Here is a 12,977-nt window from a genome sequence, read left to right on the forward strand (position 1 = left end):
AGAAGTATATTACTACTATCAAGGTATAACAACTTAGGAACAAGCTAACCACAACATTAGCTTACAACACTAAGTCTCTTATGAGATTAACTTATTGACTACCTTCCAAATACTATGTTTTTTTAGTACTCGATTAGGGATTAAGTCTTCAACCTTACTTAGTTGGTCACTGTGTACATACATGTTTTGACATTACCCACATGTAAATTCCACAAAAAACTTATAAGAGACAACTTAAAACAACTACTTATTTAGAAGTTAACTTACTAAAATTCAACTTGATCTCTTAAAGCACCACATCTTATATCTACCCAATAAGATATTTTAATTTCTAAAATAACTTTTTTACTTTCCTGTAATTTTTATATATCTAAACAAAAACATGTATCTACATAAAATGCCTAACAACTTAAAAACATGATCATAACCTACAACTTAGTAACATAAATGTCATCATACATGATCTCAAGTCAATGCATAATGAACCATCTACATACAACATGCATCATATAACTAAATTGTCACTTTCAATCACGAAACAATTTAAATATCACATTAAAATCATGTAGCTCATACCTGGCATCGAGTGTGCCATCTTGATGCCATTGAGGTATGAGACTTCTTGTCTTGCCCACGGTCAATGCCAAACCAATCGCAACTGATGTGATTAACCATAAAGCCCAAATCAAGTAGAGAACATCAGTTTTACTCATGCCCATCGTCACTACTTTGGCGTCTAACATTGATTTAGGCATAGTCGATTGTCTCTCCTCATGTTCGGCACCACAAATCTTATGCCCGACATGAGTGAGATGGTACACCCTTGACTTGAGTCACGCCTAGGATGATGGCAATTTTTGCACTCATGCAAAAATTAAATTTGTCCAATCCACCTGAAAATCCAACCAAATTTCAACATGCAAAAATTAATACAACATAAATTCAACTTATAAGACTTATTTCCATCATTAAAAACAATATGCATCAAAATACAAGAATAATTATGTTCTACCCATAAACAACTTCAAGAACATCAAACAAATCACTTTAATAGAAGAAAAAAAAAACTCCCTATTATTTTTTCCAATCAATCTCTTATTTTCAACTCTTTTATCTTAAAAACCTTATCCATTTTTTTTTATACTTTTTTTCCAACTTACTCTTTCATCTTAATTTTTTAATATTTTAATTAAAACAATATAGGCTGATATAGCAAAATAGAAAATTTTATTATCTCTCAATATAAAATAATTTTACATTAACTTTACATAATCATTAAAGTTGAATTTTATAAGATTTTATATTAAGAAGAATTCACATTCATAATAAGATTAATTTATAATAAATCAAATTATGTTTTAAAACATTTAATTATGCATTTATTGTCATATACTTTGTAATTAATATAGAAATGTTATGCACGGCGCACATGTCTAATTTATTTTCGTTAACATCATTACCAGAAAATTAATTAGCAATTTAAATCTGAATCGACACATAAAATAAAATAAAAAATTATTTTGTCGTTTATGAAAATTATATATGTTTTTTTTATAAGATATATATCGCTTTAGTTAATGAGTTAATTTGATATTTCAAGTAATTATTTTTGTATAATTTTTAATTCTTATAATTATCTTTTTAATTTTTTTAATCTGCATATTTATATATTTTTAATCATTTTAATTCATATTTTTTTTAACATTGTATTTTATGTTAACATATTAAAAGTCTTCAATTTTATGAAGATAAAAAAAAATATTTTAACAATAAATATTAAATATAAGAATAAAAAAAGACATAAAATATCAAGAAATCTAATTTAGAGTAATTATAGTAAAACAAATTTGACATAAAGATAAGAAAAACTAAATTAATATTTCTATCACGTTAATATAAAAAAGATAATATTACAAAAAAATTTAATAACAGAAAGTAAAAGAATTAAAAAATATAAGTATAGAAATTTTAAAAATCTCTTAAGTTATAAAGACTAAATGATAAAAAAAAATATAAGCAGACTAAAAAAATTTATTTTAAATAATAAAAGACTAAAAAAATAAAATAATAAAAATTAAAAAATATTGTAAATTTTAAATAAAAGTAAAATAAATTAATATTTAATAATTTTTTTTTCTTACAAAACAAACATAAAATTGAACTTTCAAAAGTTGAGGAACAACTACCACACAAAAAAGTCATTGAATGAACCATAGACATAAATATTTTTTAAGCAATATAATGATAAAAAATTTTAAAATTTATATAGGACTTCTCTAAAACATTCACACAAAATTGTATGAACATTTTGACGTGTATGTAATTGTTTTTAAATTGGTTGTGCACATAATTATGAGAGTAAAACTTTTATTCTATTCATTTTTTTAATTAAACACTCTTAATTCTTTTTTATTATTATAATTTTTTTTAATATTTTGAATATACATTTCTATACTAATTAAGTAATTATGTAAATAACCTAAAAAAACTTATGTCGTGTTTAGGTGATTTTTTTTTTAATTTTGAAATAAAATTGAAATACTTAAAATTTGAATTATTTTTTTTTATTTTCATATTTTAATTTTTTATTAAATAAATTAAATTAAATTTTTTAAAATTTAAATATTCTATTTAAAAATAATAATTTAATTTTTATTCTGTGCAAACTTTAGTTTTTAGATATATGTTTAGAATTTTAAAATTTAAAATTATGATAGTAAAAGAGATGAGATGGAGGTGAAAATTAAATAGAAGAAATTCAAGAAAGACAAGAAAGAGAGAAGCGGGGAGTAGAGAGAAAAATACAACAACAAAAAAAATTAAAAAAAGGAATTTATTTTAGCTCAGCTTGTAAAGTAGAGAAATTGTATATTATAGTTTAATAATTCATTTTTTTTATTAAATAAATATTATGATATTAAATAATAATATAAAATTATTATCGATTCTCACATTTATTTTGTATCATAAATCAAGTTATTATTCTTAAAAATGTATACGTTATATATTTTAATCACCTCTTAAATTTTATAAATCTTTATCAAGTGAAAAGTTGTTAGAATAATACTACTTTGATGATCAGAGCAAAAAATATAGGGATGAGAAATGTGAAATTTATCTGACACGTGTCCAGCAATGGAGCTGATGCTGTAATATTCAGTGTAAATGTAAATGCATTCCGAAAGGCGGTGTGGGACCCATGAAAGAGGGTCATCGTTGTCTTTTGTCAGATACTCATATGCAGGCTGGCTTGTCAGAAAACACGTTGGACGGGTTTAGCTTGTGTCGTTCCCTTTAACTACAGTACAACCAACCTGTAACGCAATACAATCTGCATTTTTTTTTGGGGACAAACATAGAATAAAACGTACAAAATCTTTTAATTCTATAAAAACTGAAAACAAGCATACGTGTAATACGTACAAGAAAGAATTAAGTATAGGGAGATGGGTTAGTTATGGAAGTGTTGTTGTTGACACGATGGTTGAAGGTGTGGCGGGAAGAGACGTGGTTCCCGCCAAAAGAGTCGGTTGATACGTGTCTCCTAAAAAGTTGTGTGGGTCACTCCAAGTGCATTGGCCATTGGGTTCGTGAGCGTGTCTTTTTACACGAACGAAGGGGCAATGCAATGTAGTATACGAGGTCGAGGAGGGAAATTTGAGTAGTGCCACGTGGTTTGACAGCTCAGCAAATATTGTCTGGGCCCACGTGTTGTTCAACATTTCGTAAATCCCGCCTCTGTGAACCGTTTGGACCCTGTAGCGTCAAATTTGAAATCGTTGTTCACCATTTGTGGCGGGATTTAGGATCCTCTATCCAATGGCGCCGCATATCATTCCGTGGGACACTCCACGCATGTTTTGCTCCAACGTGAGTGAACATGTTTCAATAAATAATCACTGTGATTAACGCAATTAATCTATTATTACAATGTATGTATCTTCTTTGTTGTCTCTTTAGCTTTCTCGGATTTAGACAAGTTTGGTTTCCAACTTTCTTGCATGACACCCCGCATTTTCCTAATTTGTCGCTCGCACCATAAATATTAAATACTATTCCACGTCTCTCTTTAACTTTTTATTTTGAATAAATATATATTGTTCATGCATAATCTTCGTATAAGATTCAGTTTAATTAACTCCCCCATCTAATTTTATAATAGATTTGACTCATTTAAATAAATACATTTTTATAGGAGAAAAACATAAAAATAAAATAAGGTTTTCAATAAATTAAAAATGCGATTCACAATGTTTTTCTTGTTTCATGTGTTGCTTGATCCTTAGTTGACTTTCCAAAAATAAATCTCAATTTTTATGACAGGCCCTAGTTCTATCCTAACTAACTTATTGCCTATTCTAGAAATTTCAGAAGATAAACTTAGGCCTGTAATACAGTAGACAAACTATCCCATGAAACACGAAGCATTTTTTAATCGTTGTCACGATATATTTAAGTGAAAAAAACCCAAAAAAAAAAAAAAAAAAGTATTCAACATTTTTTTAGTGTTCTAAAACACAGATTGCTTTAAGTTGGTTACACCAAAAAGTATCTTATGCTGAAACAATTTTAATTATGACAGGAACCCATACCAAAAGTGGTCACAATATATTAGGAGATGGACCAAACCATTTAGTAGTACAATTATGGAGACGTTTATGGAAGCAGCTAGGAAGCTCGCAAGAATAGATTGTACCGAAAAGTAAAGAAAGAGACAGTAGGATTAGGAAACCACACCACAATGACTCATCCTCAGCATGGCCTACTCAGGTTTCAGTTTCACGTCAATAACAATTTGGTACGTTGGAAGTATCATCCAATTTTCATCACTGCTGGAAATTGGACTTGGATCCAGCTAGGATAATTAACTAACCTCCCTTCCACAATGTACACGTGCTTATCTTCTATGCTTTAAAGCCGCAAAGTGAAACACTGTTTGTTCCAAAGGGTCTGGATTCCTGGCCCAATTCGTGAGTTTTGTAGGCCCTAAGTCCAACGGCTTATGAACCGGCCCAAAAAAAACGTAAAAAATACGACACCGTATGTCACTTCTGCTTAAAACAGCTCTATCCAGTTCGGAACTCTCGCATTTTGTTGTGAAATGGCTGCTGCGAACTACCACTGCCCCGCGAGTCTGATATTGCGGTCCGACATTGGGGTTCGTTTTGTTCACACTTTGACGCTAAAGAGCACCGAGAATTCATGGCTTGGAACTAAAGTTAGGGTTTCACCATGCAATCTCAATCTGAGACCTCTCGTGTCCGTTTGCCGGCGCCGCCCACCCGCCGCCACCGTCTCCTTCAGCCTCCCCACCGCGTAAGCTATTCTCAGTTCCCAATTCGAAATTGGTTTCCACGTTTTTGGATTTATTGTGAGTTTCTGTTTGCAGAAATCCAGAGCGTGCTTCTCCTGGCCAAGAAATCCCCAAGTGAGTATCGTTATCGTCCAAACGTGATTGACTCTACTTCCTTTTCTCGTTCCGTTGTCATTGCTTCCTTGCTAATTGTGTTTGATGAAAGCAAGATGGTCTTCCAAGGCTATAAAATCGTTTACAATGGCTGAATTGGAGGCGAGGAAACTTAAGTATCCCACTACGGGAACTGAAGCGCTTCTCATGGGGGTTCTCATCGAGGGTAACTAACTCCTTTGCTCCATTACAGTTTTTCAGTGCTTTATGCTTGTTTTAGATTTTGGTGGAATTGTTGTTAGAAGGATTTAGGAAGAATTGAGTTCACAACAAAATATCTGTGTTTGGGAAATGAATTTAGAAATGTTGATTTTGTTTATTTGGTAGAGTAAACTTGCTTTTGAAGTGGAAATGAGATATAATTTGTGGGTCACGTACTTGATTTAATTCTTTTCAACCGAAAAGCTAAAATGCTCACTTCTCCCAGAAGTAACGAATGTTGCCAAACACTTCACTGTTCGAAGGCATTTCTCCTTGCCGGAGATTTGATCGCCAATGCTAAACAAACAAGCTATCTTATGGTGTAATGTGAATTAGTTTGCGTGTACAACATAAATGGAGGAACATCTTTGCATTCATTTGATGGGAACTTACGTCACAAATGGGTATAGTCCTTGATATAATAGATCTTAGTTCCCGTTAAGTTTTTATGCAAAACCCGTTGGTTCCATAGGATTTTTTTTTTTTCTTGCTGTAGAAACTAGAGATACTTGGCTAATAGCAATCTATATTATTCGTAGGTATCAATCCTGCGCGTAGCGGCTAACACCAAAAACACTATAGTGGTATAGCACATAGCAGGATAACCAATATTTTGAAACATTTTGTACGGTTTATATAATTCATGCTAAAGACATAAATTCTCAAAAATTGAAAAAATGTACTAAAAAATATTGACATGTTCACAATTAAGTACTCCCTTCTTTCCATATTGATTGATGTTTGTGGTTTTTTTGCACACAAATTAAGAGAAACAGTTACTCCAAGATAATTTTAGTAAAATATCCCTACTCCCTTAATTTCTATTAGAAAACGCTAACCAGTGCACTAAGGCATTGGTTAAGGGATTAAAAATATAAAATTTTATTGGAAAGTGTATATGCACATTTTTTTCGCATAACTTTATTTTAGTTTTCAATAAAAACTTTCTACTTAATGATTCCTTAACTAGTGCCCTAGGGGCACCAATTAGCAAGACCATTTCTATAAATGTATTATTAAGTATTATACAAGACAATAATATTTATTCTGAGCAAAATTTGAATAGAAGTTTTAGGTTAAATAAGTTTTTAGTCCCTCAACATTTTAAGAATTCAATATCTAGTCCCTCTTAAATATTTTGAAAACATTTAATCCTTCATTATTATTATTATTTTTTTTTTTTGTTGCATAAATTAGTCCTTGGGGTTAAGTCTCTCCTATTAAGTGATGATGTGAACTAATAAGTCATGGTTAATTGAATTATTGATGCTTATGTGGTTGCCTAGTAGATGCCCAAGTCATATGACTTGTGTAATTTTTCTATTCACACATGGTCGAACATTATTTTTTTGAAAATAAAGAATGCTATTAAAAAAGCTTTTCAACACTAAGACCATGAGCAAATAGAAAAATTACACATGTAATATATTTGACATTTATTAGCTAGCCATGTGGATATCAATAATCAAGTAAGCTGTAACTTATTAGCACACCATCATTTAAGAGAAGAGACTAAACCCCAAGGACAAAATTTATGAGATGAAAAATTAATGGAGGATTAAAAGTTGGCAAAAAATTTAAGAGGGACTAAAAATTGAATTTTTAAAAAGTTGAGGGACTAAAAACTTATTTAACCTGAGTTTTAATATTCCATTGAAAATTGAAAACATTAATTAATATGGAATATTTTTTCAATGCTAAAACATTAACTAATATGGAATGGAGGGAGTATAAAAGTTTATAGGTCTTAGCTCTAATCAAACATACAAGTAAATAGTAACAAAGGATACCTTGTCTAACCTAAGAGATAGAGACAAAAAGAGTGAACGAGTTTGGGTCTTTGGGAGATAGATGACCAAAAAAGATATCTCTGATGCTTAGACTAGAGAGACAATAAACAGAAACAGACCGAGAGTGATGGAACAAAGAGAACAGGAGAAAATAGAAAAAAATCACGGTGGAGAGACAAACACAGAGAACAAGGATTGGTGAAAATAAGATGACAATGAGAACAAGATTACAAGAAAAGCTAACAAAAAAACCTGAGAATGAAAACAGAGAAGTAAAAAAGGCTTCTAGACAGGTTGCCAGAGAGTCACCAGAGGGTCACAGGAGGTTCGCACAGGGGGCATGTAGTAGTCACAAGGTAGGAGAGGAGACAAGTGAAGTATGATGGTATGAACTTTGAATGGGTTTTCAACTAGCTGAAAATGTCCTTCTAATATTAATATTGGAGGCCATTCTCATGATTTTGCACACCATCAAGCATCAGCATAATTACTGGGGTTATAGCACCACAAAATGTTGCTATTGGGGCCAGTACGACCACTAGAGTTGATTACTTCTTATGAAGTATCGGCACATCTATAGAAAGCTATGTCGGTGTGTCCGTCACGTTTTTGACTTGACGGTGACACTTGTCAGACACACCTTGAATACTCTACTGTGTCTTTTTTTTTTTTTGTGCGAATACCTTTCTGACATAGCTTTAAAACCTTTCCAACACAACTTGGACACGAGCCAAATGAGTGAGTCGATATATGCTCTTAGCTAAGCACTTATTTAACACTCCTATGATAAATTTTTATTTAAAAGTCAACTTATTTATAAATACTGCAAACTCATAACATTTTTTTTGATGTATCGTGAGGTGAGGCCTGTTTCATAAGAATTACTCGTTTTAACGTTTAAGAGATATGATTCATCTTCTAAGTGTCATTATATAAAAATTGTAAAGCTTATATATATATATATATATATATATATATATATATATATATATATATATATATATATATATATATGCCGTGTTCCCATGTCTTACAGTTTAGACATTAGCCGTGTCCTAGTGTTCATGTTCGTGTTGTGTCCGGTGTTCATTTTCTGTGTCCTTACAAATAATTCAAGGCTAGAAAGGCTTTGATTTTCCTTTGGGAAAAAAAGGACATTTTTCATCTAACTTAACTTAAAGACTACAGTTCTTTTAATTTATTTCAAGGTGAAAATTTATGCCTTTAACTTTATTATGTTTGGGATGCTTTTGGTTGATTTCATATATCCCTTGTGTTTTTTCTGCATTTCTACCTATGGAAGTTCTGAATTTCCAAGTTTAAGCATTTTGCCTAATCTATCTTTGGGCTTTAGGTACTAACCTAGCTGCTAAGTTTTTGCGATCCCATGGAATTACACTTCTCAAGGTGCGAGATGAAACTGTGAAGTTACTAGGAAAAGCTGATTTGTTTTTCTTCAGCCCAGAGCATCCTCCACTAACTGATGAAGCTCAGAGGGCCCTTGATTGGGCTGTTGATCAAAAAATAAAATCTGGTTGGTTCTTGTCATTTTTCTCATTTACTATAGCTCATTACCAATTGCAGAGGATTGGAAAGCTGATTGCAAAGCTTATATGACTTTATGCATTATTTAATGCTTTTGCTAGTGGTTTAAATTCTCTCTGATATTATCTGAGTCCTTCTCTCTCTAGATTTTTTTTTAAAATAAGTGTGTGAACATACAATTCGACAGAATTTTGTTTATAGTATGATGTGTCATGTCAGGTTCATCATAAACTAGCGGTGAGCCACAGTTACTATACAAATTTTTATTTTGTAGGACCTATGCATTCAAGCATAAAACACATTATATTTGAGCTTATGCCAAGAAGATTTATTTTGTAGTGAATTCTAGATGAAAATTTCTATATGAATAGCATAACATGTATGGGACTTACATGTTTAGATGTAATCCTGCCAAATTAAATGTGGCTAAAGTTGAGGATGACAGGTGCTATTTTATTTAAAACCCTGGCTCTTCGGTTTTTATTGCCTATGCTCCTAGTTACTTATTGCTGGTTTATAAGAGTTTGTGTTATTTGATTGTGCTAATGATGTGATGTCTTTTGGTCCTGAAGCTTTTCTTCTAGCAAAAATAAATGTCAAACCTACGTTTAGGTTAATGATGGTTTAGTTAGTTCCTGACTTCCATTCAAATTTTAAGAATTTAAGACTCAATTCTTCTTTTGGAAATCATGATATATGATGAAAACTAAACTAGGAATTCCAAGATAAAGCTGAGGCAATTAAGAAAGGGTACTGTAAATAAATGGAAGAATTTATTTAGAGTTGTCAGATAGAGTTTGAAATGCTTTTACTGTAGAGTTGAAGGCATGTTGGTTCTATAGCCAAACAGAAGATCTGTGTCATTTTCAAGGATATGTTTTTGGCATTATTCTTCTTGCTCCTGATTAGAGATGGCTTTTGTCTAAGAGTGTTCTCTTGTGATAACAGCCCATTGTAATATTCCCTTGTTTAAATATTGTTTAAAAATAAGTTATTGGTAGAAATGTTGCCATTGATTTTGTTTTGTGGGACAAAGTTGTTCTTAATAAGTAGAAATGCCATTTTTGGGCAGCCACGGCTAATTCATAGATTTTCCTGAGTTCCTCGCAATATATTACTCATGTGCACATCATTACAGTGTGTTTGCAAATGATGATTTTTATATAATGTTCTATGCTCAGGGCAAAAGAACTAAACCTTTTTATAAATCCACATTTACTTGCAGTTGATGGCGGAGAAATTACCACAGCACACATACTTCTTGGCATCTGGTCTGAAGTGGATTCTCCTGGTCACAAGATTCTGTCCACCCTTGGCTTTAATGATGACAAGGCTAAAGAGCTTGAGTCCTCAATTTCTAAACCTGGATGTACGGATGATTGATGTCTGGTTAAAAATGTATGGGAAAGAGTTTTGCTTTAAGTGCATATTGATCATTGATGCCATTGTTTGTACAATTGATAGATCAACAGGCTGTTCTGTTTTGCCTATTGATTTGGAATGCATAAATCTAATTTTCAAATGTTAAGGGCCCTTCCCCCTCTCTCGAATCAAACAAAAGAAAGAAAGAAAAATAAATAAACGGGCAAAAGCAAAGCAAAGCAAAGCGATGTGGGTTGCTTTTAAGTGATTTTCAGGAAAAGTCCTTGAGCACTGAAACACTCAAAGTGGGTGGACAAATGAGTAGCGATTGAGGTAACGTACGGATGACCTCCTGCTTTCAATTTGCCCACACGGCGAAGCTGTGTCTAATACGTCTCTAATACGTCCGGGCCTGGTCTAGTGTTTAAAGATCTTTGAATTTGGTTAGATGCAGTCTTGGAGATATTTTTTTTCTAATATTCTTTTTACTTTACACTTGATCTTTTTCATGAGCGTCAACTCCTTCTTCAGTGTCATATTTGGGAAGTTCCTTAACCTGCTCGTTGCCCGCTAGTGTTTGTGCCTTGGCAGCTTCTTCCATCCAGTTTAACCGCGCAATAAATACCAATAACAGCGTCAAGCATGTGACAATTCCAGTGACAAGTCCAATGAAGAGTCCAACAAGCCCAAGACGGAGCTTGAAGGCAAAAACAACACCAAGTGGCAAGGCCAGGAAGTAAAATCCACCTAGATTCGCATACATGCCCAACCAGGGTCTTGCTGTCCCTCGAACTATGCCTCCACAAACTGCTAACGGAAAATTAAACACTTCTACTAGAGCCATCAGCAACATTGTTTTCTTTACTCCCCTTATAATTCCTACATCATGGCTAAACAGGGGCCCCCAAATTCCCCTGGCAGCCACCATCACCAAGCTGCCTATGCAACCAGAGATAAAGCCCAATGCCAGAGACACGCACGCTGATCGGTAAGCAAGACGAGGTTGGTTCGCACCAAGCTCATTTGAGACACGGGTGGAAACACAAGTGGCTAGCGATAACATGACTGAGAAAAGCAAATAGTCAAAATTTAGCACAATGGCCAAAACTCCCACTGCTTGCTTGGCGTTAGTGAGGTGGCCAGTAAGTAAAACTAGGATCTCGTAGCACCACCACTCAAGGCACGTGTTGAGGCAGCATGATCCACATAGCTTGAGCAGCCTAATCCACTCTTCAATGCTCTGATCCCACCACCCTCCTTCCTTCCACATGCTTTCCTTTTTGTTCTCAAGAATCAGAACATAAATGGCAAGCAGAACCACAACAATAAGATCAGTTATCCAAACCGCCATGGAGACTCCCCTGAGGCCCATGGTCTTTGAGAGCACTATGTTAACGGGTACGTGAAAAGCTAGTGCCACAGCAGAACTAAACATGGTGGGAAGAGTTATGCTTTGAGAGCTCAAGTAGGCTTTCAAGGGACAGAAGAATGAGGCGACATACAAGTCAGGTATGAGACAAGAAACATAGGTTCTGGCCACAGTGGAGATGTCTTGCTGTTGGCCAAAACGAATCAAAATGCTGTCAACATGAAGCCACAAGAAAGTGATGGGAAGTGATACCAACAGCAACAAGAGGGTTGTCATGAGAAGGGTCTTGTGAAGGAGCCTGAAGTTTTTGGCACCATGAGCCTGTCCACATATGGGTTCCATGGCACCGCAAAGGCCATTGAGGAGAGAGAAGCCAGTGACGTTAGCAAAAGTGAAGCCGAGAGCTCCACCTGCCAAACTGAGCTCCCCAAGACGGCCTAGAAATGCAGTTGTGATGGCTGTCTTGGCAAACCAAGCCAAGTTCATGGCCACCATTGGAAGGGCTATTCCTCGTTGAACTCTTAGTTCTGAGACCACCATCTTCACCACTGGCGGAGGAGGTGAGGGGCTTTCGTTGGTTTTATCGTTTAAGCTAAGGTTGTCTCCTAGTTTGCACGTTGCTGACATTGTGATTTGTGTGCCTCGGATTGGATTGGTCGTGTGTGAGGGACTTGTAGTATTTTAAGACGGAATAAAGGAAACGCTTGTTTGAGAAACATTTATAGTGCCTGTGCCGTGTGCGTCATCGGCCATGCCACACACACACACCATACAACGCACTCTGCTTCTTTTAAGTATTTAAATTGTTATTTGTTAAAAATGCATTATATATTATATTAAATATCTGTTTGATTCGTGAAAACATACCAAATTCATACTTATTTGTACTGAACAAGTTTAATACTTATCATTAAGTAATGGTTTGAATTTTGTATCTCCTGTTAGTAATGTAACTCAATTACTAGGGTATCTATCTTTTATTTGTACACAGGACTCACCATTTGAGTAATACAGTAGTACTTATAACATACAGCAAAATTAACATATTGTATAGGTCATCTTTTAAATGAATCTGGTTCAAAACATATGACAGTTTGAACTCATAATTTTAAGGGCCCATTTAGATAATAATTAAATTCATTTTTCCCACCGTAACATATGTTTCAATAAAATATTTATATTTAAGATATTTTAGATCTTCTAAAAAAAGCATATATTTTAGATATACATCTTAATTATGTTT

General features: G+C 33.5%; 2 protein-coding genes across 2 annotated transcripts; one reads left to right on the forward strand and one right to left on the reverse strand.

Moving 5' to 3' along the window:
* The first annotated feature begins 5,059 nt into the window (after nucleotides 1-5,059).
* On the forward strand, nucleotides 5,060-10,525 carry LOC109800760 (ATP-dependent Clp protease ATP-binding subunit CLPT2, chloroplastic). Its single transcript, XM_020361619.3, has 5 exons — nucleotides 5,060-5,316; nucleotides 5,390-5,428; nucleotides 5,524-5,633; nucleotides 8,813-8,992; nucleotides 10,229-10,525. Exons 1-5 carry the CDS (start codon nucleotides 5,102-5,104, stop codon nucleotides 10,384-10,386), a joined length of 702 nt encoding a protein of 233 aa, XP_020217208.1. The 5' UTR covers nucleotides 5,060-5,101; the 3' UTR covers nucleotides 10,387-10,525.
* A 296-nt stretch (nucleotides 10,526-10,821) lies between these two features.
* On the reverse strand, nucleotides 10,822-12,486 carry LOC109800758 (protein DETOXIFICATION 56). Its single transcript, XM_020361618.3, has one exon. The coding sequence runs from the start codon at nucleotides 12,359-12,361 to the stop codon at nucleotides 10,856-10,858; it is 1,506 nt and encodes a 501-aa protein (XP_020217207.1). The 5' UTR covers nucleotides 12,362-12,486; the 3' UTR covers nucleotides 10,822-10,855.
* Nucleotides 12,487-12,977: the final 491 nt, after the last annotated feature.

This window comes from Cajanus cajan, chromosome 11 (assembly GCF_000230855.2).
Source record: "Cajanus cajan strain Asha chromosome 11, NIPB_CcT2T_4, whole genome shotgun sequence".
NCBI lineage: Eukaryota > Viridiplantae > Streptophyta > Magnoliopsida > Fabales > Fabaceae > Cajanus > Cajanus cajan.